General features: G+C 49.9%; 2 protein-coding genes across 12 annotated transcripts in view; one reads left to right on the top strand and one right to left on the bottom strand.

Moving 5' to 3' along the window:
• Positions 1-363: 363 nt before the first annotated feature.
• On the top strand, positions 364-24,867 carry NUBP1 (NUBP iron-sulfur cluster assembly factor 1, cytosolic). Of its 2 annotated transcripts, none has more exons than XM_002755930.7 (11): positions 364-405; positions 484-588; positions 3,532-3,665; positions 9,570-9,638; positions 12,650-12,682; positions 13,416-13,506; positions 14,200-14,354; positions 17,528-17,638; positions 18,234-18,336; positions 23,440-23,523; positions 24,558-24,867. In XM_002755930.7, the coding sequence occupies exons 1-11, from the start codon at positions 387-389 to the stop codon at positions 24,614-24,616; spliced, it is 963 nt and encodes a 320-aa protein (XP_002755976.1). In that variant the 5' UTR covers positions 364-386; the 3' UTR covers positions 24,617-24,867. The 2 variants fall into 2 exon arrangements, with proteins under 2 accessions (XP_002755976.1, XP_035122955.1); XM_035267064.3 differs by having other exon boundaries at positions 366-395.
• Positions 17,084-25,541, bottom strand: part of TVP23A (trans-golgi network vesicle protein 23 homolog A) — a 60,428-nt gene continuing 51,970 nt past the window's right edge. The window contains exons 8-10 of one of the 10 annotated variants that reach the window (XR_013524686.1): positions 20,630-20,882; positions 19,455-19,663; positions 17,084-19,204 (exon numbers count right to left, since the gene is read on the bottom strand). The gene's annotated coding sequence lies outside the window, so the exon portion shown is untranslated. Of the gene's footprint in view, positions 19,664-20,629; positions 20,883-22,199; positions 25,409-25,541 lie in introns of those variants that run through there. The other 9 variants (XR_013524689.1, XR_013524687.1, XR_013524690.1 and 6 more) reach the window with 9 other exon arrangements.

The raw sequence follows: 25,541 nt of genomic DNA, 5'->3' as shown, positions 1-25,541 counted from the left end.
ATTAAAGGACACCGAAAAGAGGTAACTCCAGGCAATGAATGAATCCAGGATGGGAGGAGGTCTTCGAACAATTGAAATTGGAATATAAACTGTCTACTGGCTAACAGTACTGCATCGATATTACATCTCTTGGGTATCAAAATGGCCCTGAGGTCACGAACAACGCTTTCATTCTTAGGAGATGCACTGCTGGAGTATTTATGATAGGAAATCGCGGAAAAGGAACACAGAAGTGAGTCCCAGCCTCTCGGCTCAAAGTTCGCGCGTGCGCACAGACCTCTATTTCCGAGACTTATTTTGCGCAGCCCGAGAATCAGATAGTGCTCGTAAGGCGGAAATGCACGACAGCGGATTCCGGTGACCACGAAGGCGGCAAAGGCGACGGAATGGAGGAGGTACCTCACGGTGAGCTCGCGGAGGGGGCGTGGGTGGTGGGGCGAAAGTGTCGCGAGCTGTTCTAACTGTGGTCTTGTCTCTGCGCAGACTGTCCAGGGGCCGACAGCGCCCAGGCGGGCCGAGGGGCTTCATGTCAGGGATGCCCCAACCAGCGGCTGTGCGCTTCTGGAGCGGGGGCCACTCCAGACCCAGGTGAGAAAGGGCAAGGCCTCAACAGGAAGTGACAGGCCCAGGCCAGGAAGAGGCGGGGCATGAAAATAGGGGGCAGGATCTGCAGAATGAGTGACAGGGGCGGGCTAGACGGTATTGTATACGGAGAGGGGCGGGGCCCAGAGGGGGCGGGCCGTGGAAATTGGGCAGGGTGAGGGCGGAGCTTTGAGTGACAGGGACGAGGCCTTTAAAAGGCGGGAGCGAAGGCAGTAACACGGATAGGGGGCGGAGACTGGCGCAGATTTGGAAGGCACGTTACTAAGGGTATCCGTTCCAGTGGTTTGAGTGGTACTAACCCACCGCGGAGAAAACGGGACAAGCTCCGAAGTCAGGGAGTTCTCGGACTTAAATCCGGGCTCTGCCAGCTACTTTCTTGATACAATTTTCTTCCTTTTGAGGAGTGATTGTTTCTTTCATTCAACGGAAATGTGTTGATCGCCTCATAGGTACCCTGCTGTCCTGGGGACACAGCTGGGGATCAGGCGTGGTCACTGCCCTAGTGGAGTTTAGCTTAACACTGGAAACATAAACACGTGAGCTAGCAACTAAACCACCACAGCTTCAAGTGCTGTGAAGCACAGATTCGAGGATGGGAGGACTCTAGGAGCCTACTCAGGACCTTAAGCAGGATGCAAAGGGAGAATCTCCCCCCCCACCTCCTTTTTTCAGACGGAGTCTTGCTGTGTGGCCCAGACTGGAGTGCAGTGGTGTGATCTCAGCTCACTGCAACCTCCACCTCCCAGGTTCAAGCAATTCTTGTCCCTCAGCCACCTGAGTAGCTGGGACTACAGGCACCCACCATCATGCCCAGCTAATTTTTGTATTTTTAGTAGAGATGGGGTTTCACTCTGTTGGCCAGGCTGGTCTGGAACTCCTGACCTCAGGTGATCCGCCTGCCTCAGCCTTCCAAAGTGCTGGGATTATAGGCGTGAGCCACTGTGCCCCGCCAAGGGGGAGAATCTTGAAGGAGTTCAAAGAGAGACTTGGGTTTGATTCTTGGGTCCATGTAGTGTGACCATCAGCAATAGTCCTAACTTCTCTGAGCTTCTGGTTCCTCATCAACAATGGAAACAAGCCGGGTGTGGTAGCTCATGCCTGTAACCCAGCACTTTGGTAGGCCAAGGCAGGTGGATCATTTGAGGTCAGGAGTTCGAGACCAGCCTGGCCAACATGGTGGTGAAACCTGTCTCTACTAAAAATACAAAAATTAGCGGGCGTGGTGGTCCATGCCTACTCTTGAGGATGAGGTGGGAGCATTTCTTGAACCTGGGAGGTGGAGGTTACAGTGAGCTCAGATCATGCCACTACACTCTACTAGCCTGGTGACAGAGTGAGACCCTATCTCAAAGGAAAGAAATAAATGAAGAGAAAAATAGTTACTTCTGTCAATCCAGTGGAGAGACTGAACCAAGTCTCTACCAGTGGAGGTTTATTGAACCAGAGCTTGAGGACGTGCCCTGGAAAACACAAGTCACAGAACCTTCTGTGGCCTGTGCTCCCTGGAGAGGTTCCAGGAGGCTCATGTTTATATATTTCATTAAAAGGGGAAAAAGCATGCAGGAAAAAGTGTGGCAGGACTTGAAACAGGTAGTCATGTCTTGTGAGGTTTTAATTAGTGCCCAGTATATCTGTGCTATACAGAAGATAAGGTGAAAATTCAAAAGAGGGAGTAAAGGAAGATTTCATTAGGCAGATGTCTCAGGAGAGGAGAGGAAGGATCGATCATCCTGTCTTTGTTCAGCACATGGGAAGCTTGTAATGGACATTGTCAGTGTGACATTTAACAGACAGTAGTAACACACAAGGAGTTAGGCTAAGTTTACGGTCCTAAAGAAAGTTACAGTTGACGTGTCCTTGTTTATGGGAGGATATTCATCTTCAAAGGTTTAGGGGCCAGCAAAGAAGTTCCGTAGGAGCAATTTGTGAGGGTCGTCATCTCATGATGGAGATGCGTGAGGCCTTTGGCCTTTTGTAGGAGTCTGGTTAATGTAGAATGTTTTGACACAGGTTAGGAAGTAATAGCTGTCCGTTGATGGGAAGGAGGACAGCAGTGTTGGGAGGTTTCCAGGCCTAATGTTCACTCATCAAAGATGGAGACAGGCGGGTGTGGTGGCTCGCGCCTGTAACACCAGCACTTTGGGATTTCTAAGTGGGGCATCATGAAACATTTTATTTTCCTTTATACCTCGTGTATTGTTTTAAGGATTTGAAATAAGATAGTTCCATTGATAGATACTTAGTATGAGCCTGCTGTCTATCAGGGTTTCTCAACCTTGACACTGTTGACATTCGGGGCAGGATCACTTTTTGTTGTGGGAAGGTGTCCTGTGCATTATAGGACATTTAGCATGATCCCTGGCCTCTACCCGTCAGATGCCAGCAGTACCTCTCCTGTGACAATGAAAAGTGTCTCCAGCCTGGGCACAGTGGCTCACGCTTATAATTCCAACACTTTGGGAGGCCGAAGCAGGTGGATCACTTGAGGTCAGGCAGGAGTTTGAGACTAGCCTGGCCAACAGAATGAGACTCTGTCCCAAAAAGAAAAAGAAAAGTGTCTGCAGACATTACTAAATGTCCCTGGGGGATTTTGTCCCCAAGTTGGGGACCATTACTGTATGCAGAGGTCTCTTCTGGAGCTGGGAATACAGCACTGAAAACTTCAAAGAGCGCCTCCCCTTGTGGAGAGTATCTTCTAGTTGGGGTACACAAACGTGTAAACCAATAAATGAGACACCTTCAAATGTGATAATAGCCTTATTTTCTTCCTGGCACGCACTTCTACCATTGACAGAGAGGTATTTCAGAGGATCCTTTTAAACAGCCCCAGGACTAGGACTAGGAGTTAGCTCTTCCTGGTTGACCGGAAGAGTGACATTCGAAATTTGGTCAGGGACCTCATCCCCTGTACTTTGGCTTTCTTTGCAGCTATAGAAGAAATCAAAGAGAAAATGAAGACCGTAAAACACAAAATCTTGGTATTATCTGGGAAAGGTGGTGTTGGGAAAAGCACATTCAGCGCCCACCTTGCCCATGGCCTAGCGGAGGATGAAAACACACAGGTGAGACCTCAGGAACCACTGGGAGATGCTTATTCTGTCTGAGGGTCATGATGGCTATTAAATAACCAATTCCTAGGCCAGCTGTGACGGCTCACGCCTGTAATCCCAGCACTTTGGAAGGCTAAGACAGCCAGGTCACTTGAGGCCAGGAGTTTGAGATCAGCCCCACTAACGTGGCAAAACCCTGTCTCTACTAAAAATACAAAATATTACCTAGATGTGGTAGCGCAGGCCTGTAATCCCAGCTGTTCGGGAGTATGAGCCATGAGAATTGCTTGAGCCGGGGAGGCAGAGGTTGCATTGAGTTGAGATTGTGCTACCGTACTCCAGCCTGGTGCACAGAATGAGACTGCCTCAAAGGAAACATTGAATTGGCCTCTTTGGAATCTCAATCCCTGCAGAGAAGCAATGCCCAGTAGTGAAATGAAGCATTTCATTGGATTCTCTAACCAAGAAAATGGCTAGCAGATGTACATCTCCCCTTGTATGTGGATAGTTACCTTACATTCTTGTTTCTTTTTCCTCTTTAATAACCCTTTTTGCTTCTCTAAGCCAGGGACCTATAGCCAAGGCCAAATCAGCCGGGAACACTGGCTCATGCCTGTAATCTCAGCACTTTAGAAGGCTGAGTTGGGTGGATCATGAGGTCAGGAGTTCAAGACCAGCCTGGACAACACAGTGAAACTCTGTCTCTACTAATAATACAAAAATTAGCCAGGCATGGTGGTGTGTGCCTGTAGTCCCAGCTCCTCAGAGGACTACATTTAAGATGCAGAGAGCAAGACGCTGAGGTAGGAGAATAGCTTGAACCCAGGAGGCGGAGGTTGCAGTGAACTGAGATCATACCACTGCACTTCAGCCTGGGTGACAGAGCAGAGCAAGACTCCATCTCAAAAAAAAAAGGCCAAATCCAGTTTTCCCTGTCTTTATGGCCTATTTATGGCCTATGAACTAAGAATGGTATTCACATTTTTGAAATGTTTTTTGTTTCTTTGAGACAGGATCTCTCTCTGTCACCTAGGCTGAAGTGCAGTGCTATGATCAAGATTCACTGCATCCTCTACCTTCCAGGCTTATCAAGCTATTCTCCTACCTCAGCCTCCCAAGTAGCTGGGACTACAAGTGCTTGCCACCATGCCCAGCTAATTTTTGTGTTTTGTGGAGGTAGGGTTTTGCCATATTGGCCAGGCTAGTCTTGAACTTCTGAATTCAAGGCATCCCCCCTACCTCGGCCTCCCAAAGCTCTGAGATTACAGGCATGAACCACTGTGCTTGGCCTAAAATTGCAGTTTTTAAATTAGTACCTAAGAACCTACATGTGATTCTTGATTTTGCACACAAAGCCTAATAATATATTTCCTGTTGGCCCTTGTGGAAAACGTTTGCTGGCCCTTACAAGAGTTTATTCATTTCCTCCCAAGTATACAGATGAGCATGAAAACTCAGATTACCCAGTGCTGCCCTCTGGATCTCAACTTTAATAAAAGGGGTTGTGGGTAGTTAAGAACACACACTCGAGTCAGACAGCCCAAACTCAGGTTCCGGCTCCATCGGCACCACTGCAGTGACCATGGGCAGGCTACCAGGCTTACTCTGCCTTCGTTTTCTCACCTATGAAATGGGACTCCAAGGACTGAGTGAGATGACACATATAGAGCACTTAGCACAGGGCCTGACCACTAATAAATGCTCAGTAAATGTCTGTGATGGCCATCGTTTTTATTACTTTATTTCACTAACCGGATATGAAGGGATGATGATTATATCTGCTAGAGATGAGTCTGTAGCCTACCCAAAGCATAGTACTGAGTAGATTCAAAATATGCTTGTTGGGCCGGTCGTGGTAGCTCATGCCTGTAATACCAGCTCTTTGGGAGACTGAGGCAGGCAGATCACTTGAGGTCAGTACTTTGAGACCAGCAGCCTGGCCAACATGGTGAAACCCTGTCTCCACTAAAAAATACAAAAATTAGCTGGGTGTGGTGGTACACAGCTGTAGTCTTAGCTACTTAGCAGGAGGCTGAGGCACAGGAATCACTTGAACCCAGGAGGCAGAGGTTGCGGTGAGCTGAGATTGAACCGGAGTTCACCCACTGAACTCCAGCCTGGGTGACATACCGAGACTCCATCTTAAAAAATTAAAATTTATATACACACACACACACACACACACACACACACACACACACAGATATTCTTGTTGATTCATTGTTTTGTTAGTTGGCAGTCTCTTGCCATTTGAGGGTCAAATTTGTGTTGGCCTAGTGGACTGGCTAAGAAATCTGGTTTCTCAGATTGTCTGTATTGTTTAGAATAATCTTTGCTTTTCAAAGCTGTCAGGAATATTCTTAAACAGCTCACTGGAGATGGGCTTTCATCTGGTCCCCTGCAGGTAACCACTTATGAGTAGACAACTGTTGACATCATTCACTTTCATGTATTTACGTTCTGAAGTCTTTGCTGCATGCTTGTCTAGACTTTGCAGTATACAGAAGGAAAGCACACCAGTGTGGAAATACGGCTAGATCAGCCGTATTTCTTTATGCAGTGGTGATCTAAAAAAAAGAAGTCAGCATTTAGGAAAGATTTTCTCCCCAGGCAGACCTACTCATGACAGTGACATCACAATCTGCAAAGTGTCAACACATGGAAAATACTGAAAATGTTTTGATTAAAGTCAAGCAGCACAGATTTCTCCCTGTCCTAAATCTAGCTGGATGGTGGGATGCACCCTGACCCTTGCCTGCCTGCTGTCTGGTGGAAGCTTGGCTCTAACCCTAGGCAAGGCCATTCCATGTTAGCGCTTGAGGCAAGCAGATATCTGTCATCTCACTGGCAAAGGGCCTTGGATCAAGAGAGAATAGAATTAGAAAACACCCCTGATGAATCACAGGCTGACCAGGGATTGTGTAAGTTGTAGTGAAGGTAGGAGGAGCCTCTGTAGCATAAGCCTGAGTCACGAGACGGCGAAGAGTCACACACCATCTTCTACTGAAAAAGTCACTGACTCCCAGCCCAGGCTACAAAGTAAGACCCCTGTCTCTACAAAAAGTAAAACACAAAAAAAGTTAGCCAGGCATGGTGTTGAGCACCTGTAGTCCCAGCTACTCAGGAAACTGAGGTAGAAGGATCACTCAAGCCTGGGAATTCAAAGCTGCAGTGAGCCATGACTGTGCCACTGCACTCCAGCCTGGGCAATAGAGTGAGACCCCACTTCAAAAACCATGAATAACTAACAAGTCATCAACTTCCATCAATTAACTTTTTTTTTTTTTTTGAGACAGACTGCTGCTCTGTTGCCCAGGCTGGAGTGCAGTGGTGTAATCTTGGCTCACTGCAGCCTCCACCTCCAGGGTTCAAGCGATTCTCCTGCCTCAGCCTCCCGAGTAGCTGGGATTACAGGTGCCTACCACCACACCCAGCTAATTTTTGTATTTTTAGTAGAGACGGGGTTTTACTATGTTGGCCGGGCTGGTCTTGAACTCCTGACTTCAGGTGATCCGCCTGCCTCAGCCTCTAAAGCACCGGGAATACAGGCGTGAGCCACCACACTTGGCCCTCACAAATTAAACATTTGTGATCTGAAAGGCTGTCATTACAAGATCAGCACTGGGTGTTTCAGGACTGACTGTGCAAGCCTCTCCTGTGGGACTTGGGACTGCAGAGCAGGAAAAGGCCTTGGTGACATCGGAGCACTCATCTCACATATCAGAAGCCTGAACAACCAAGGCTTAGAGAGCAGAAGCAAATTGTACAAGGACTAAAAGTTGGGAGCTGGGCGCAGTGGCTCACGCCCGTAATCCCAGCACTTTGGGAGGCCAAGGAGGGCCAATGAGATCGGGAGTTTAAGACCAACCTGACCAACATGGAGAAACCCCGTCTCTACTAAAAATACAAAAAAATTAGCCGGGTGTGGTGGCACATGCCTATAATCCTAGCTATTTGGGAGGCTGAGGCAGGAGAATTGCTTGAACCTGGGAGGCAGAGGTTGCAGTGAGATGAAATCACGCCATCGTACTGCAGCCTGGGCAACAAGAGCAAAACTCCATCTCAAAAAAAAAAAAAAGTTGGGACTAAACCCCACTTCCCCTACTTTCCTCATTAGGGGCAGTTTGGGGTGCTGGGTAAAGGAGACGCTTTGGGTCCTGAGAGCCCTGTGGCATCCCCATCCCTCCACCTTCTGCAGCAAATGCTGCCTCTTCCCATCAGCTGCAAACACAGGCCCAGAGGTCGTGGTGTGGAGGAATGCAGGCACATTGCTCAGCTTTGCTTATCTGGCCTAACCTCGGCAGAATTAGTTGGACAGATTCTGGGGGAGTAATAGGCTCAACAGGAAGTCTGAAGAGACGGGACACAGGGCCGCCCTGGCCATCTGGGTAGCAGGAGCCTGTCAGCAGCCTCTCGGGCCTGCCACGGGAGTGAGTGTGCTTGATTTTCTTCTGGCATCCTTACATCATTTCGCGCAAGTTTCACTCCTCAAGGGGGTGAACTTCCTCTAAAGGGAACTGATGAAATTGTTCCCTGAAGGAAGGGCGTGGAGACAGAGTAGCTAGAAACCTGAGAATATCGAGGAATGTCTCTCGACTCATAGTCATTGATGGTGTCATTTCCCCGTGGATCATTGACACATCAGTCCCAAGTATCAAGGTCCCGGGAGAGCAAAGTCAAGTTTTCCCATGATGTCACTCTGCTGTGTTCCTCAGATGGCCCCACAGAGGGCGCCTGAGGCCGGCACTAGTCTATGAATGGCGCTTCCCCACTCTCCGCCCCGCACAGGTTTGAGACAGCGCTGGGTGCAGAGGATGTAGGAGGCTGGGCTTGTTGAGAGAATTGAAGAGGTAGGCAAGAAACTAATTGGGGGCAAGTTAAAAAGTGACCCGGAGGTGCAGCACTTTGGATCTGAGTCACTGCAGCTTTCAAGATGAGTACTAGCCCTGTTCTCAGAAGGTTCCCAAAAGCCATCTCAGACTTCCTGTATCAGAGGGGAAGGCTTAGGATGGAAGAGGTCCGGTGATACTACACCCGAGTCACAAGCAAAGAGCTTTTCCAGGTTTCCATCTCACTTTAAGTTTCCGTTTTGAAAGTTTAGCCTAAATAGTCATTCACCTTCAGGATCAAAGGAAAACAGAGCTTGGTTCGGGTTCCACTTTGGTCCTCCACAGCAGGCCTCTTGGCATACTGGAAAGAGTCCTGGTTGGGGCCGGAAGACCTCAGTTTATGCCCCAGCTCTGTTCCTTGCTTATTGAACTGGTCCCCTCTGAACCTCAGTTTTCTCCTCTGTCAGCAAGAGATAATGATACCATCTAGGCACATGAGTGCCTTGGCCTCCCAAAGTGCTAGGACTACAGGTGTAAGCCACTGTGCCCAGCCCCCAGTATATTTTTTTAATACATTCATAGTGTGCTTAAATGCTTGCATCTGAGACTCCTGAACAAGATAGGATGAGTTTGAGAAATATTTAAGATGCAGAGAGCAAGACTTGGTGAGGGGGTGAGCAAAGGATTGCTGTTTAGGGTGGCTCCAAGATGGCTCTCGCTTGCTGTCCCATCCCTTCTATCACACAATCCAAAAAGGCACTAGGCCCCTTTCCCTGTCTCCTCCAGCCAGAGTTCAGTAAACAGGGTCTGGGCCCAAGCCTCCAAGTGACCTGACACTCAGGTCTGTAAGATCACCCTCAAGGAGCTGAGCCAGGCTGAGGGGTGGGCAACTGGGGGCATCCGTGTTTATGAACCTTGAGATCAGTGTTATGACTCTCCCTCAGGAGAATCCGATGGCTCCAAGTTTGACCTGGTTTCTGTCTTCTACCCTGTCCTTTTCCTCTAACCCCACTCCCCTCCCAGTGGTGTGTACCTGGGGTTTGTGCATTCAGTTATGTAACCGCTTTGGTCTCTTCTTGCTCCCTAGACTGCTCTTCTCGACGTTGATATATGTGGGCCATCAATTCCCAAGATAATGGGATTGGAAGGAGAGCAGGTAATAGCGGTTACAGAACTCGGGAAATTGTTCTCTTAAGGCAAACTCGGTAGCACAGCACTGTCAGACGTAAACAAACAGGTATGCAGAGCCCATAAATGCTTTGTTGTTGTTGTTTTTTGTTTTTGTTTTTGAGACAGTCTCTGTTGTCCAGGCTAGACTCCAGTGGTGTGACCTCAGCTCACTGCAACCTCCCCCTCCTGGGTTCAAGCGATTCTTGTGCCCCAGCCTCCCGAGCAGCTGGGACTACAGGGGTGTGCCACCATGCCTGGCTAATTTTTGTATTTTTGATACAGATGGGGTTTCACTATGTTGGCCAGGCTGGTCTCCACTTCTTGACCTCCAGTGATTGCCTGCCTTAGCCTTCCCAAGTGTTGGGATTACAGGCGTGAGCCACTGCACCTGGCCTATAAATGTTTACATGGGCCTGATGAGCTGAGATACGTGCTCGGTATTCCATCTGTCTACTTTAACAACTGTGAGTTTTGAGGGGCCAGGAGTATGTATGAAGTTCATCTACACCATTCGAGAAGCATTGGTTTCGATGCCTCCTCAGAGGGGAATGGAAACAGCCAGTGAAATGCAGAAGTGAGACACGGAAATTTAGCTCTGACTGGGAACACTAGACCGGGGCTTGCGAAGGCTCTGTACTCTGGAAGCAAGGGAATATTTCTGCCCTTGTGGTCTCCCTGGGGAACTGAGACTGCAGGGTGGGTGAGCGATGCAGGCTGGGGACAGGGCCATAGCAGTCTATGTAGTTGCTGGCTTCTTGCTAGCGAGAAGCTCTCCAAGAGAGGATTCCCCCACGGGCAGTGCATGGAAGCTGGGGCTGGGGGTGCTGGGATGTCCCAAGAGTCTCAAGAGTGTTTCTTTGTTTAATTGGTGCCAGGGATGCATTAATCCTGTTCTGAAGATTCAGTAGTAAACAAGGCCTATAAAGACCCCCATCTGAGTGGGAGAGGACAGATGCTAGGTAATGGGAAACCAACCCAGGGTGAGGGTATAGACAGTAGGGCAGGGTCAGAGGGATGTTGTTTGGAAGGGGTGGTCAAAGGTGCCCTCACTGAGGGGTAGCATTTGAGCAGAGGATGACAGGAGGGGAGAGCTGGGGGAAGAGCATTCTGCACTAAGGGAGCAAGAGCGTAGGCCTCTGACACTGGGTGTCCTTGTGTCCTCAGTGTCACAAGGACCAGTGGGGCTGGTCCAGTGGGGCTGGAGGGTGGCCTAAGGCCGATGGGGCCAGGCCTTGCAGGCATGTTTGTTTTGTTTTGTTTGAGACTGAGTCTCCCTTTATTGCCTAGGCTGGAGTGCAGTGGCACAATCTTGGCTCACTGCAACGTCCACCTCCGGAGTTCAAATGATTCTCCTGCCTTAGCCTCCTGAATAGCTGAGACTACAGGCACATGCCACCATGCCCAGCTAGTTTTTTTGTATTTTTAGTAGAGATGGGGTTTCACCATATTAGCCAGGCTGGTCTTGAACTCCTGACCTTGTGATCCACCCACCTCCCAAAGTGTTGGGATTACAGGCGTGAGCCACTGCACTGGCCCCTTGCAGGCACTTCTAAGGCCTTTGGGGTTGCCTCTGAGGGAGTAGGGAAGGAGAGCGATCTCACTCCTTGAGGCTTGGTCACATACCCCCATGGATGTAGTAGCCCAAGCCCCAGTGAGGGTATAAGGTACTGTCATCACACATAAGTATTTCATAGAAATAGAAATTTAAAATAAAGTAAAACAGAAGTTTCACCATTTTCTTCTCCAATAATGGAGAAGATTGGATCGTCCTGTTTACCCTAACTCTTAAGATAAGTGGACTTAGCAAACGAGTATAAACGTGAATGAATGGTTTTGTTGGGTTTCTTTTAATAGAACTTCAAAGTCAGGCACAGAGGACCACATGTTGTATGATTCCACGTACATGAAATGTACAGAGTAGGTCAGTCCGCAGAGAGAAAGTAGATGAGGGATCCCCTTAGGCTGGAAGGATGTGAGAGAGACTGGAGGGGCGAGAGCTGAGGGGTGATAGCTATAGCGATTCTTCTTAGAGTATGAAAATGTTCTAAAATTGTGGTGGCCAGGCATGGTGGCTCACACCTGTAATCCCAACACTGAGAGACCAAGGAGGGTGGATCACTAGAGATCAGGACTTTGAGACCAACCTGGCCAACCTGGTGAAACCCCGTCTCTACAAAAAAATACAAAAATTAGCTGGGCATGGTGGCGGGCACCTATAATCCCAGCTACCTGGGAGGCTGGGGCAGGAGAATCACTTGAACTTGGGAGGCGGAAGTTGCAGTGAGCCAAGATCATACCACTGCACTCCAGCCTGGGCAACATGGCAAGACTCCATCTCAAAAATGAAAATTAAAAATTAAATTGTGGTGATGGCTGCACACTTGTGACTATTCAGAAAGCCACTCGGTTGGACACATTCAGTGGGTGAGTCGTACTGTCTGTGTATCATGTCTTAGTAAATCCGTTGAGAAAAGTAAGGCTTCTTTAAGAAAAATAGACCTGGGTGCTGCTGGACACCTGCTGGAGGGAAGAGGTCTGAATCTTGAAGTTGCCCCAGGGAGCTACCCTTTGACCCCGCCTCAACCCTTTCCCTTGGTTCTGAATCAGCTGTTTCACCAGAGGTCATTCCCTTCACTCCTGTGCTTTTACAAAAGCCACCTCATTGCTTCACAGGTACCTGCATTTTCTTAACAGTCCTACCCGATTTTTATCACTCTTTTAAAATACCTTAGACACAACGTCATATTTGAACTTTTGGTTCCTTATCTAGACACCCAAGCAGGGTTTCCAAATAACCCAGCTTGCGGCACAAGGGGAGTTGAGTTGCATCTTTATTACCCACGCCCCAGCTGTTCACCTCCTTTTAGGAATTTCATGGTACCACCTAAGACAATGAATTGTATTTTATAAAACTGTCTCCTTTGTGCAATTTGTACGTGAACTGTGACCAGGGTACATGATTTCTACAAACGAACATCGGTGCTCATGTTCACACAGGTTCACCAGAGTGGCTCGGGCTGGTCTCCAGTGGTAAGTTTTCACCTCTTTGCTTATTTTCACAGTAGTGTGTGGTTGTATGAACATAAAGGGTTTATGGTTTGTCAGTCCAGGGTATTTATTGGGGTACTTTTCGAGGCACAAAGGATGCGATTAAAACCAGTGATTGGCAGATTTTTTCCGTAAAGTGTAGGATGGTAAAGGTTTTTAGCACGTGCGCCTACATTCCCTGCTGTCGTAGCACAAAAGTACTACTATGTAACTGAACAACCAGGGAGACCAGCCTGGCCAACGTGGTGAAACCCTGTCTCTACTAAAGATACAAAATTAGCCAAGCACGGTGGCACCCACCTGTAATCCCAGCTACGTGGGAGGCTAAGGCAGGAGAATTGCTTGAACCCAGGAGGCAGAGGCTGCAGTAAGCCGAGATCACACGGCTGCACTCCAGCCTGGGCAACAGAGCTAGACTCCATGTCAAAAAAAAGACAAGACACAGAGTTAAGGAGGTGACATTTACTTGCGTTAGCTGAGTCCCTGTCATCGCAGCCCTGACATACAGCGTCTCTTTCAAATCCCCTAACATGGTCCTTTTTTTTTTTCCAAAAATGATTTAGGATGCAAAGAGTGAGTGTGCTCATGGGTCACACGGCAGTTTTGTTCTGAAAATGGTTTTTTCAGCGAGAGCTCAGACAGAAGACCTGGGGGAGGGCCTCACTGTGTGGCTTTGAGTAAAGTGTGTCTTGCCCTCCCTCTGTTCCCTCTCCAGTACATGGAAGACAACTTGGGGGTGATGTCAGTGGGTTTCCTGCTCAGCAGTCCTGATGACGCTGTTATCTGGAGGGGACCCAAGAAAAACGGTTTGCCGCTCTGCCTTTTTTTGTCTCTCACATCCTTCCACGAGCGTCGTGGCTCTCGGCCTCATCTGCACCCTGTCCTGCCAGTCTCAGCCTGCTGGGCCTCACAGTATATTGTTTTTAAGCATCCATTGCCTCTTCTTCACTGGTTGAAAAGAGCTCATCGAAATACCAGTTTTCCCTTATATAATTATAAGTATCTGCTGTGAGTTTTTCTCTCCTAAAAAGCTATAGAACCCTGGCCAGGTTGGGTATCTCACACCTGTAATCCCAGCACTTTGGGAGTCCGAGGCGGGCAGATCACCTGAGGTCAGGAGTTTGAGACCAACCTGGCCAACATGGTAAAACCCCGTCTCTACCAAAAACGTAAAAAATTAGCTGGGTATGGTGGTGTGCACTTGTAATCCCAGCTACTTGGGGGGCTGAGGCAGGAGAATCGCTTGAACCCAGGAGGCCGAGGTTGCAGTGAGCCGAGATCATGCCACTATAGAACCCTGAAATTATTTTTATCATGGTTTCATCGTGGCTTATTTGGGTTAGAGAGGTGAGATCAGCAGCAGGTTGATCTGGTACTGAGACTTAGGGTAATAATGTGAAACTGTTATCAGGACGAGCTTCCTCAGCCTCAGCTCTATTGAAATTTGGAGCCAGATAAATAAAGAAAAAATGAGCATCCCCTGCGATTCCTCTTTCTAGGCATGATCAAGCAGTTCCTCCGAGACGTGGACTGGGGAGAGGTGGACTACCTCATTGTGGACACCCCACCTGGGACGTCAGATGAACACCTCTCAGTCGTCCAGTACCTGGCCGCAGCACACATCGACGGAGCAGTGATAATCACCACTCCCCAGGTGAGCAGGCTCCCAGGTGGAGCTGGGTCCAAACTGTGCGCCACACTGCAAGGCTTCCTTCCTGCAACGCTCTGATACCCTGGTCTCACCAAGGTTCTTCCCAGTGTGTATTACACAGCTGCATCTAATGCGGATCTGCAAAAATCTCTTGTTAAAAATGTCAGCCGGGCACAGTGGTTCACACCTGTGATCCCAGGACTTTGGGAGGCTGAGATGGGAGAATTGCTTGAGTCCAGGAGTTCGAGATCAGCCTGAACAATATAGTGAAACCCCATCTCTACAAAAAATATTTTAAAATTAGCCAGGCGTGGTAGCTCGCACCTAGAGTTCCAGCTACTCGGGAGGCTGAGGTGGGAGGATCATTTGAGCCTGGGGAGAGGAGGTTGCTGTGAGCCACGATCACGCCAATGCACTCCAGCTGGCACAACAGAGTGAGACCTTGTCCCAAAAGAAAAATAAGAAAATAAGTCATCTTTAGTCTAGACATTTGTAGCTATCAATGATGTATTTTTTTTAGTCCATAAATTAAACAGTAGTGGGTCAAGAATGCTTTTCGAAGGTTCCTTGAGGAAACTAGTGAAGCCACCAGTGCAGTTATAATTCACATCATGTTGCCTGGTGCCGTCAGCCTTGCCATGTCCGCGCATCGAGTCCCCTAGTCTACAGTGTATTTCCATTTACATCCCAGTATGATTTAGGAAATCTCTCCAGTTTTCAACAGAACTAGCTGGGTGCAGTCAGGGATTTCGGGATAAGCCCCTGGGTACCCTTGCTCCTTCCGTAGTGACACCCAGTGCCCCTCTGTACCAGTCACCTAGTGGCTGTGCCCCTGGATCCATGGTGAGCCCAAGCTGAGAAGAAAGCAATAAGAAGTTTCCTCTCCGTAATCCCTACAGAGAGCACCTGAAGGCAGGACCATGGCACTGTCCATCCCAGGGTCCTGCGTAACCAGGGGCCCTCCTCCACAGTTATGCTTGACTGCTCTTCATGATGTTCTCCTCCACACCTAAGAAAGCCCAACAGAGGAGGTTTGGTTTGATCTCATTGGTCAGAATCAGTCAGGACGACCCATAGTCTCACCCTCATCCAGCACTCACTGAGCTCCAACTACGTGCTGGGCATCAGGGCAGTAAAAAGGCCTGGTCCCCCATAGTGGCCCCTGTGGCCCCCTGAGGAACACAGGTGCCAGACACACTCATGAGGGCTCAGCCAGTGGAGTGGCAGGCCCAGCAGCCGTGGGAAGGGTGTCTGGGTCAGAAAATGGTGACAGGATTCATGTCCGTTTTGGCATTCTGCAGAGAGGGGACATGGGGGCGCATGGAGGAGCAGAACAAAGTGGTTGGTGCTAGGCACAGTGGCTCATGTCTGTAGTCCCAGCATTTTGGGAGGCCAAGCCGGGCGGGTCACTTGAGGTCAGGAGTTCAAGACCAGCCTGGCCAACATGGCAAAATCCTGTTTCTACCAAAAAATAACAAAAATTAGCCTGGCATGGTGGCAGTCACCTGTAATCCCAGCTACTTGGGAGGCTGAAGCAGGAGAATCACTTGAACCCAGGAGTCAGGGTTGCAGTGAGTCAAGTTCATGCCACTGCACTCCAGCCTGGGCAACAGAGTGAGACTCCATATCAAACAAACAAATGAGAGACTGAGCCACAGCCCAGTGACTTTCTAGCTGAACACCACTTCCTCTGCATCCCGCCTCAGTGCCGTGAGTCAAACATGTATGTCAGGAAAAAAGGCTCCAAGCTGCAAGCCTTTTGAGCTAACGTGAGTGGTGAAGCCAAAGGTGCTAAGGAGTTACTACACCTGACAGTGACCAGCCACAGCAGTACTTGGGCACAGGGTCCTATGATAATGTGAACTGGGGAAAACAGGCAGCTTCTGAGCACTGTTCATGCGCAGTAAACACTAAAAACTCAGAGTTCAGAAGGGAATGCGGAGTTGTCCACGTGGGGCAATACTCCCTATTTCTTTTTAGTCCATAAAGTTGTTTGTGTTCATAATTATCTGTCTAGATCAGGGATCGGCAAACTTTCTGTAAAGGACCAGATAGTAAGTAGGCTTTGCGGACCCCGCGGTCCCTGGCGCAGCCCCTCAGTTGTGCCACTGTGGAGTGAAGCAGCCACAGGCAGTGCCCAGAGGGATGGGCATGGCTGGTTCCAAAGGAACTTGATTTATAAAACCAGCCAGATTCAGTCCCCAGGCTGGGGTTTGCCAAGCTGTGGTCTAGAAAACAGTGCACACTCAGGCTGAATAAATTTAGGACATGGAGCATGGAGACGTGTTAAAAGGTCATTTTCAGATAGGCATGGTGGCTCACGCCTGTAATCCCAACACTTTGGGAAGCCGAGGCAGGAAGATCACTTCAGACCAGGAGTTTAAGACCAGTCTGGACAACATAGCAAGACCCTATCTCAGTAGCATATGCCTATAGTCCTAGCTACTCGGGAGGCTGAGGCAGGAAGATTGTGTGAGCCCAGGAGGTTGAGGCTGCAGTGAGCCGTGATTGTGCCACTGCACTCCAGCCTGGGCAACAAAGTGAGTTCCTGTCTCTAACAATAAACAGTCATTTTCTTTCAAATTTATTTCTTGTGATTTGGCTGTGTGGGAATTAAATAGCACCTCAAACAAACAGGGCTTAGCGCTAGTAGGTACTGAATAAATATGGACTTGGCGGGGTCAGATATTAGTTCATTCTCACACTGCTGTAAAGAACTGTCTGAGACTGGATAATTTATAAAGGAAAGAGGTTTAATTGACTCACAGTTCCACATGGCTGGGAAGGCCTCAGGAAACTTACAGTCATGGAAGAAGGCGAAGCAGGCACATGATACACAGTAGCAGCAGTGAGAGAGACTGTGTGTAGGAGGAACTGTGAAACATTTATAAAACCCATCAGATCTTGTGAAGACTCACCATCACAAAACAGCATGGGGGAACCGCCCCCATGATCCAGTCACCTCCCACCTGGTACTGCCCTCAACACGTAGGGATTGTGGGGATTACAATTCGTGATGAGATTTGGATGGGGACACAGAATCAAACCATACCAGGGCAGAAACCTCTAAGGCTCACGACAGCAGATCCACTGCATTGCAGCCACCCCCTCAGGTGCACAGACATTCCCTTTCTCGCACTTTGATGCTGGAATCACTGATCTCTTCACCTTCGTAGGAGGTGTCCCTCCAGGATGTCCGGAAAGAAATCAGCTTCTGCCGCAAGGTGAAGCTGCCCATCATCGGGGTGGTGGAGAACATGAGTGGCTTCCTCTGTCCTAAGTGCAAGGTGAGGGCCCATGGGGCCGCCAGGCGATCTGAAGATGCTGCTGCTTTCACGGTTGAGCAGTCAGTCAGAAGGGTGCTCTGCACATGGTTTCTGCTTTCCCCGGCATTTTGGGAAGTGGACTCACAATTAAAATCCCTTTCTGCTGACTCAAGGAAAGTTCTTTTGGTGTTAAGTGTTTCACATTCAAACTAAGCTTTTGTGTGTGTGTAAGTTTCTTTAAAATGTAGTCCATCCAGGCCGGGTGCGGTGGCTCATGCCTATAATCCCAGCACTTCGGGGGGCCGAGGTGGGTGCATCACCTGAGGTCAAAAGTTTGAGACCAGGCTGGCCAACATGGTGAAACCCCATCTCTACAAAAATACAAAAAAATTAGCCAGGCATGGTGGTGGGTGCCTGTAATCCCAGCTGTTCAGGAGGCTGAGGCAGGAGAATCGTTGGAACTGGAGAGGTGGACGTTGCAGTGAGCCAGGATTGCCCCATTGCACTCCAGCCTGGGTGACAGAGTGTGACTCTATCTCAGAAAAAAAAAAATGTGGTCCATCCTTGTGATTCTGCAAGAAAATCATGTTTCCTCCCCTTTGAATTTGCCTTGCAGAAAGAATCTCAGATATTCCCTCCCACGACCGGGGGCGCGGAGCTCATGTGCAAGGACCTGGAGGTCCCTCTCCTCGGCAGAGTGCCCCTGGATCCACTCATAGGTGGGTGACCCCGGCATGGGGCGGAACCTCACTCCTCGGTCAGTCCCACAGTCATGGGTTGGGCATGACAGTGGGTAGCTACGGATAGGGGCAATGGAAGGAAGAAGGTCAGTGGGGTACTGGAGCCAGACCCATCCTCCATCTGGCACCCCCAGAGGCCTCTGGGAGAAAAGCAGCGGGAGCAAGCAGGCCTCAGGCAGATAAGATCGAGGCCTGTAAGAACGGGTTAGAAGTTGGTGAGGGCAGTGGTGGCAGGGGACTGACAAGGGCGCTCAGTAGAGGGGCAGCTCCAGGGGACACAGATCACTGACCTGTGAGCAGGGGCCACATTCCCAGAATGGTCTGGGGGGAGGGTTGGGGCCAAGTATTTGTGGGGAGGGTTGGAGGGTGGGAGCCTGGAGGCGGGGAGAGCGGAGGCCACCTGGGGTGCCCTGGGGGAGGGCCAGGCCCGCATGGGGAGCTCAAGGGGAGAATGGGAGCCTGTGGGAAACGGCTAAGTGTCATTATCACTGAGTGTCAGTGTCCTGTGCCCGGGATCAGGAGGCCCAAGGGTGGCTGCCCTGGGGTCAGAGTTCAGAATGTGTCACTGGGTTCTGGCGTTGGTATAGAAAGGAGGGGACACACAAGAGAGAAAGTGACAGGATCTGATGGTCCAAGTTGTCCCCACTGCCAGTACAAGCCACCTGGAGGAGGGTCCGTCCTTCAGAGACAGTGAAGCAGGGGCGAGGCCGGGCCCTCTGGGGTGCTGCAGCTGAGAGGTGAGGGGGCTCAGGTTGTCAGCAGGCTCTGGGGTCAGTCAGGAGAAGGTGGTTTGTGTCCATGCAGGCGAGTGTTGAAGCCACAAGGCACAGACAGGACTGCCAAGGGGCTGCACAGAAAGCGAGAGCCAGGACAGTGCTGGGGGCGGCTGCCGTTGAGGAAGTGGTGAAGGGGTGCGAGGGCCACTTGGCGGTTGGGAACGGCCCTGGAGAACCCCAGGGACCCCGGGAGGCTGGGTCCCAAAATCCTTCTTCCCTTCTTCCCACATCCCTAAATGCTTCTCTGGCATGATTTCCCCGACAAAATGTACAAAAGTACAGCTGCTTTCTCAGCCTTCCCCAGCATTATAAAACACTCACCAGGCAGCTTTTGCAGTGACCAGAGTGGTGCTAAGAGCTGCCCTCAAAGGTCCCTGGAGGCAGGCAGGCCACATGAATGGACGTGACTGGGGCCGGCGGGGAGCTTGCAGCAGCCGGGGGCACAGACATTCCTGCCAGCTTGTACCTCTGCCACAGGTCAGCTCTGCCGAGATGGGATTGATGGACAGGACATTTGTCAGGGGAAGTATCTGTGGAAGAAAATGACAAGGGAGAGCATTAGCCCACAATGAAGGAGTAGGGGAAGGAACATATCAGCCCACAAAAGGATCTCAGCCCACAGGAGTATCTCAGCCTGAGGGAGCATCCCAGCCCTCAAGAGCATCTCAGCCCAAGGGAGCATCCCAGCCCTCAAGAGCATCTCAGTCCATAGGAATATCCCAGCTCTCAAGAGCATCTCAGCCCACAGGAGCATCTCAGCCCATGGGAGCATCCCAGCCCAAAGGAGCACCTCAGCCCACAGGAACATCTCAGCCTACTGGACCATCCCAACCCTCAAGAGCACCTCAGCCCACAGGAGCATCGCAGCCCAAAGGAGCACCTCAGCCCACAGGAGCATCTCAGCCTACTGGACCATCCCAACCCTCAAGAGCATCTCAGCCCACAGGAGCATCGCAGCCCAAAGGAGCACCTCAGCCCACAGGAGCATCTCAGCCTACTGGACCATCCCATCCCTCAAGAGCATCTCAGCCCACGGGAGCATCCCAGCCTGAAGGAGCATCTCAGCCCAAAGGAGCACCTCAGCCCACAGGAGCATCTCAGCCTACTGGACCATCCCAACCCTCAAGAGCATCTCAGCCCATGGGAGCATCCCAGCCTGAAGGAGCATCTCAGCCCAAAGGAGCACCTCAGCCCACAGAAGCATCTCAGCCTACTGGACCATCCCAACCCTCAAGAGCATCTCAGCCCATAGGAGCATCTCAGCCCAAAGGAGCACCTCAACCCACAGGAGCATCACAGCCCAAAGGAGCATCTCAGCCCACTGGAGCATCTCAGCCTACTGGAGCATCTCATTCTGTTGGAGTGTGTCAGTCTATTAGAGCATCTCAGTCTGCTGGATGTGTCAGTCTGTTGGAGCATCTCAGTCTGCTGGAGTGTCTTGGCTGCTGTCAAGGAAAGCTGGGGACAGCCACCAGGGCATTCCTGGGTTCACTCACCCATCAGAGGGGCTGCATCTCCTAGGAACGTGCCTGACTGAGTGCCATGCTCGGCTCAGTCACTAGCAAGGAGCAGCCTGAGTGTGGCATTGCCTTGACACAAACATGGTGATGGGTTTTGGAGCATGGCAGCTGCTGTCAGAGATCCAGGAGGAGTGTCCTTGTGGTCATCACAATTGCCACATTTTCCAGTGTTGAAAGAAGAGCTGGAAGTTCAAGACCAGCCTTGGAAACATGGTGAAACCCGTCTCTACTAAAATACAAAAAAATTAGCCAGGCATGGCGGTGTGCGCTTATAATCCCAGCTATTTGGGAGGCTAAAACAGGAGAACTGCTTGAACCTGGGAGGTGGAGGTTGCAGCGAGCCAAGATTGTGCCATTGTTCTCCAGCTTGGGCAACAGAACAAGACCCTGTCTCAAAAAAAAAAAATGCCATACTTGCTGACCCACCCAAATATTTCCATGGGCCCAGCCACAGGTCTGCCATTGCCATTGTTCGACAGATCAGGAAGTGACCTTGGGGCCCTCTGTTAGATCCTGATGTGACTTGTCTTCCAAAGAGCCACCAACCTCCATCTTCCCCACTCCCTCAGCCCACTCCTGGCATTAACCCTGGTCTTTCCTTTCAGGGCCAGTTTTCACAAAGAAAATTCCAGGTGGTTCACAAGAGCTCATTTCAAAGCAGAGGAGTCCCCTGTGACAGCTGCGGGCTCATTCTGAGCTGAGAGAGGATTAAGTGTCTTCTAGTGAGCACGGTCCTGTGTGTCAAATGGCACACTGCGGAACCTAACCTCAAGGGGAGACCACAGATAACAAGGCCAGGGAGTGCCAGAAAGGAAGGGGTGGTTCACACTGTTGCACACCCAGGAGGGTGGAGTGTGAGGGCCAAGTGACACGCATCTGGCCAGGTCACTGGGGACAGAGTGGGGGCAAAGCCACCTTCCTAGGAACAGACAGGAAGGCGTGAGGACAGCACTTCAGTCCCCTCTGGGAACATGGTGGCAAAGAGTTATAGACGTCAGCACCCTGGTGCTGTGGGTCCTGGCCTCATGTGCTGACGATCACAGGAGGGCTGGCCTCAGATCCTCTGCCACCACTAGCTGTGGGACTTGGGCTAGTCATTTCACCTCTCTCAGCCTCAATGGCCTCGTGTGTAAAATGCAGGTGACAGTGGTACCTAGTGAGAGGGATCTACAGGGATGGAGTGAGAGGATGCTTGGGATCTCTTGGACAGGGTTGAGCTCACACTAGCTGTTCTGACAGTGCCGCCTGTTCTTGGAGAGGTGGGAGCCCAGGGGAAATGTGGTTAAGATGGGAAACACTAGAGCAGCTTTGTGTGCTGGGAGCTGGGGAGCCCTCTGGGGAAGAGAGCCCTGAGTGAAAGTCAGGGACAGAAAGTAGGCCCAGCATGACTCTTCTGGGATCCCCATGCTCCCAGGTCTGGCCCAGTGAACGAGCACTCATGTGCCTCCCTGGTGAGTTCCACATGAGCTCATGGTCCCCGTGTTAACAGTGGAGGTGGTCCAGGTTCTTGGCATCTTACACGAAAAACTGGGCAAAACACACAAAGCAAGGAAGGAATGAAGGGATTTATTAAAATAAAAGCACACTCCATGTTGTGGGAGGGGAGTGGGCCTCAACACAGGGCTCAAAGACCCCATTACAGAGTTTATGTGAGTTTAAATACCCTCTGTGTGGGGTACGCCCCATATAAATGAAGAGGATGAAGTAAAGTTACAAAGTCATTTACGGTGTACATTCTATGGAGAGGACATTTCCTGTGATAGCTGAAGTGTGAACTGGCCTTACGTTCCCTGCCTCCAGACCCTATTTCCCTGCCTCACCAGGTCATCTGAGCTCCACATTTCCCACCAGCCTCTCCCCACAGGCCTCTTCCCCCACTTGGGCTCCCCTGTCCCACAGAGTGACACAGTAGTAAAGTTGAAGAAATGAGTGCAAGGTGGGAACCCCTCCTGGGGTTCACCTAAGGCTGGTGACCGACCATGGGCCGTGCAGTCACTTAGCCCTGTTTCTCAGGGCCTGGGGAATGGGCAGAGTAAGCTGATGGCAAGTCCACCCATGAATGGGGGCTGGCAGGGCAGACCGGAGGCAAGAACATTCCCAAGAATGACCCCAAGCCCCCTATGTCTTGTCCACCTGGCTCTGGGATAACGTGGTCCTAGAGAAACCTGGATGTGCATAGGAGGGGACTGGAGCAGTGGCCACATGGCGGGGAAAGACCAACACACCGATGGACACCAGTGCAGATGACCGGGAAGATAACATTACAAGCAGCAGGCGGAATGTGTGTGTCACATGCTCCCATTTGTATTTTAGGTATATGCGAGTATGTGGGTTTGCACACTTGTGACCGTGCACCACATTTATATACCCATAATATTTCTGGACACTAGTAGCCCTTTTTGGACTTGCCTTCGTGGTATATCCTTTTGTATTCTGTACTTTTTTTAACCATGTGCATTCGTGATCCTTTTACTCAAAAGCTAGTTAATCTCTTAAAATGCAGACTCGTGGGCCCACCTGGAAGCTGCTGAATCAGTTCTCTGTAGGGCCCTGGAACCTGCATTTGCCACACACCACCTGATGATTTAGCCATGCTGAAATGCTGGCTGGGGACCCTGCTGGAAGGAGGGTCCCAGAAGCCCCAATAGCCTGTTCTACTTTGCTCTTCACTACAAGTGAAGGGCTCAAGATCTTTCCATTGTCACCAGCACAGGAAGAGTCCCAAGATCTTGTGGCCACTGAGTTTTCCTCTTGGACTGAATTGTATTCCATTTGTTTCTTTTAAGGTAAGAATTGTGACAAAGGCCAGTCTTTTTTGATTGACGCCCCAGATTCCCCAGCCACGTTAGCCTACAGAAGTATAATTCAGAGTAAGTATTTCTATGAGTAGTAAATGCAGAGGCCTGTGGGGCAGGAAGCAACATAAAGGAGCTAAGCATGTGGGGATGTGGAAGGACAGACGGGTGGTGGGGTCTGCGATGACCGTAGAGTGGCCCCATAGCCCAGGAAGCCAGGAATCCAGGAGAAATTTCTCAGTGTGTGAGTATTGTGAACACATTCATAGTTTAACAAATAATGGTGAGGGTGAAATTTATGGCTTAGGAAATACATCCTATTAAAGCTATAAAGTAATTGATTTTAAAAAGTAACTGATTTAAAAACAACAATAGGCCAGGCGCAGTGGTTCACACCTGTAATACCAGCACTTTGGGTGAGGAGGCAGGCAGATCACTTGAGGCTGGTCAAGAGTTTGAGACCAGCCTGGCCAACGTGGCAAAACCATCTCTACTAAAAATACAAGTTAGCCAGGTGTCTTGGCACACATCTGCCCAGCTACTCAGGAGGCTGAGGTCGAATGGCTTGAACCTGGGAAGTGGAGGTTCCACTCCCAGAGAACCTGGAAGTGTTCATGAGCCCAGATGATGCCCCTGCACTCCAGCCTGGGCAACAGAGTGAGACTGTATCTCTAAAAAAAAGCAAAACCATGGTGAGCCAGACCAAATCCAAGTGCAGCCCACATTCAGCCACTGGCAGCCATCAGAGGCCTCGGTTAAAGCAGAGTTGTCAGTGTTTGTCAAAGCTGCAGCCTCTGAGTCTGTGGCTGGATTTTACTTGCCTAGAAAAATGATGTCAAGGGTAAGGAAACAGCATTCCCAGAATCCTCCATCTATAGATGGGCCAAGGAAGGTCTCAGCCATTGGTTATGACCGTGATGGGTAGTGTGAGGTATTTGGGTCACTTTCAAAGACTCAGGGCATCACAGACACAGGGCTTTTTATGGAACTAGCCAGAGGATTCCACCCCTGTTAAGACATGCCCCCTCTCCCACTTCCCCAGCACAGGACAGGGCTCTAAGGGGGCAGACAAGCCATGAGCGTTCTATGCCTGTCATCTTGTTTTCCAGAAATCCAGGAGTTTTGCAATCTCCATCAGTCAGAAGAAGAGAACCTCATCAGTTCTTGAAACAAGAGAATGTTCAGGACCAGCAGTTACCGAGCGGGGCATTCATGGGGCAGCACATCCAGCCAGACCCAACCAGCTCCAGGACGGGGTGGGTCACAGCAAAAAGGAACAAGACCCTGGTGTGGTCCAAAGCCACTTTCTCAGAGACACTTTCATCATCGAGTATGTGTACACTATTGTTTAGAACATATATAAAGGGCATTCTTTACAAATGTGCCATTTTAAGAATTAAAAACCCCTCCTCAAACCTCTCCTCCGAGGCCTGCTTCATGTAAAAAACAAACGAGTAATGGGACCATGGGATTCTGCTGTGTCAGAAGCTTAGTTGATTATAGAAACTCCCATTTAAGCCATTTCTGCCTCTGAAGAGAAGAAATGAACAGAACCAAAGGGGTGAGTGTACCGCATCACTGCGGAACACACAGGGACATTTCCAAACAGCACACAGTCCAAACGCTCTTCTTCAGACTGAGGAAAAATCTAAGTCACAGAGCTCATGCTGGGGTTCGTTCTAAAATCACTCTGTATGATGCAGCTGGGTCAACTCAAAAAGGCCTTGAATCACTCAGTAAGACAGAATTTGGGGTCTGTGTATACACCCTGTATAACGTGCTTAGTATATCCAGTAATGTCCAGTGTCATGTACAAAACAGTTTTCAGGTTTTTAAATTAAATTAAAAAGAGTCAGATGTAAATGCTACAGTCATCATTGCCATGAGATGCTTGCTCTGTTTGAGACACACAGGATCAGAGGTAGCTGAGAGAAGAGTAAATTCCTGTTTTCCATCAGCTCTGGGGCATAAAAGCGGGCGAGTGGGAAACAAGAACAGATCCCCTTGTTCTTTCCCTTCCTTGTATCTTTTCCCTCCCCACCCTTCCCTGGGCCTGCACATATGGTCAGATTTGCACATGTGCAGTGTGAGGA

This window comes from Callithrix jacchus, chromosome 12 (genome assembly GCF_049354715.1).
Source record: "Callithrix jacchus isolate 240 chromosome 12, calJac240_pri, whole genome shotgun sequence".
Taxonomy (NCBI): domain Eukaryota; kingdom Metazoa; phylum Chordata; class Mammalia; order Primates; family Cebidae; genus Callithrix; species Callithrix jacchus.
Note: the sequence above shows the minus strand (reverse complement) of the source record. Positions and strands in the feature narration are given on the sequence as shown.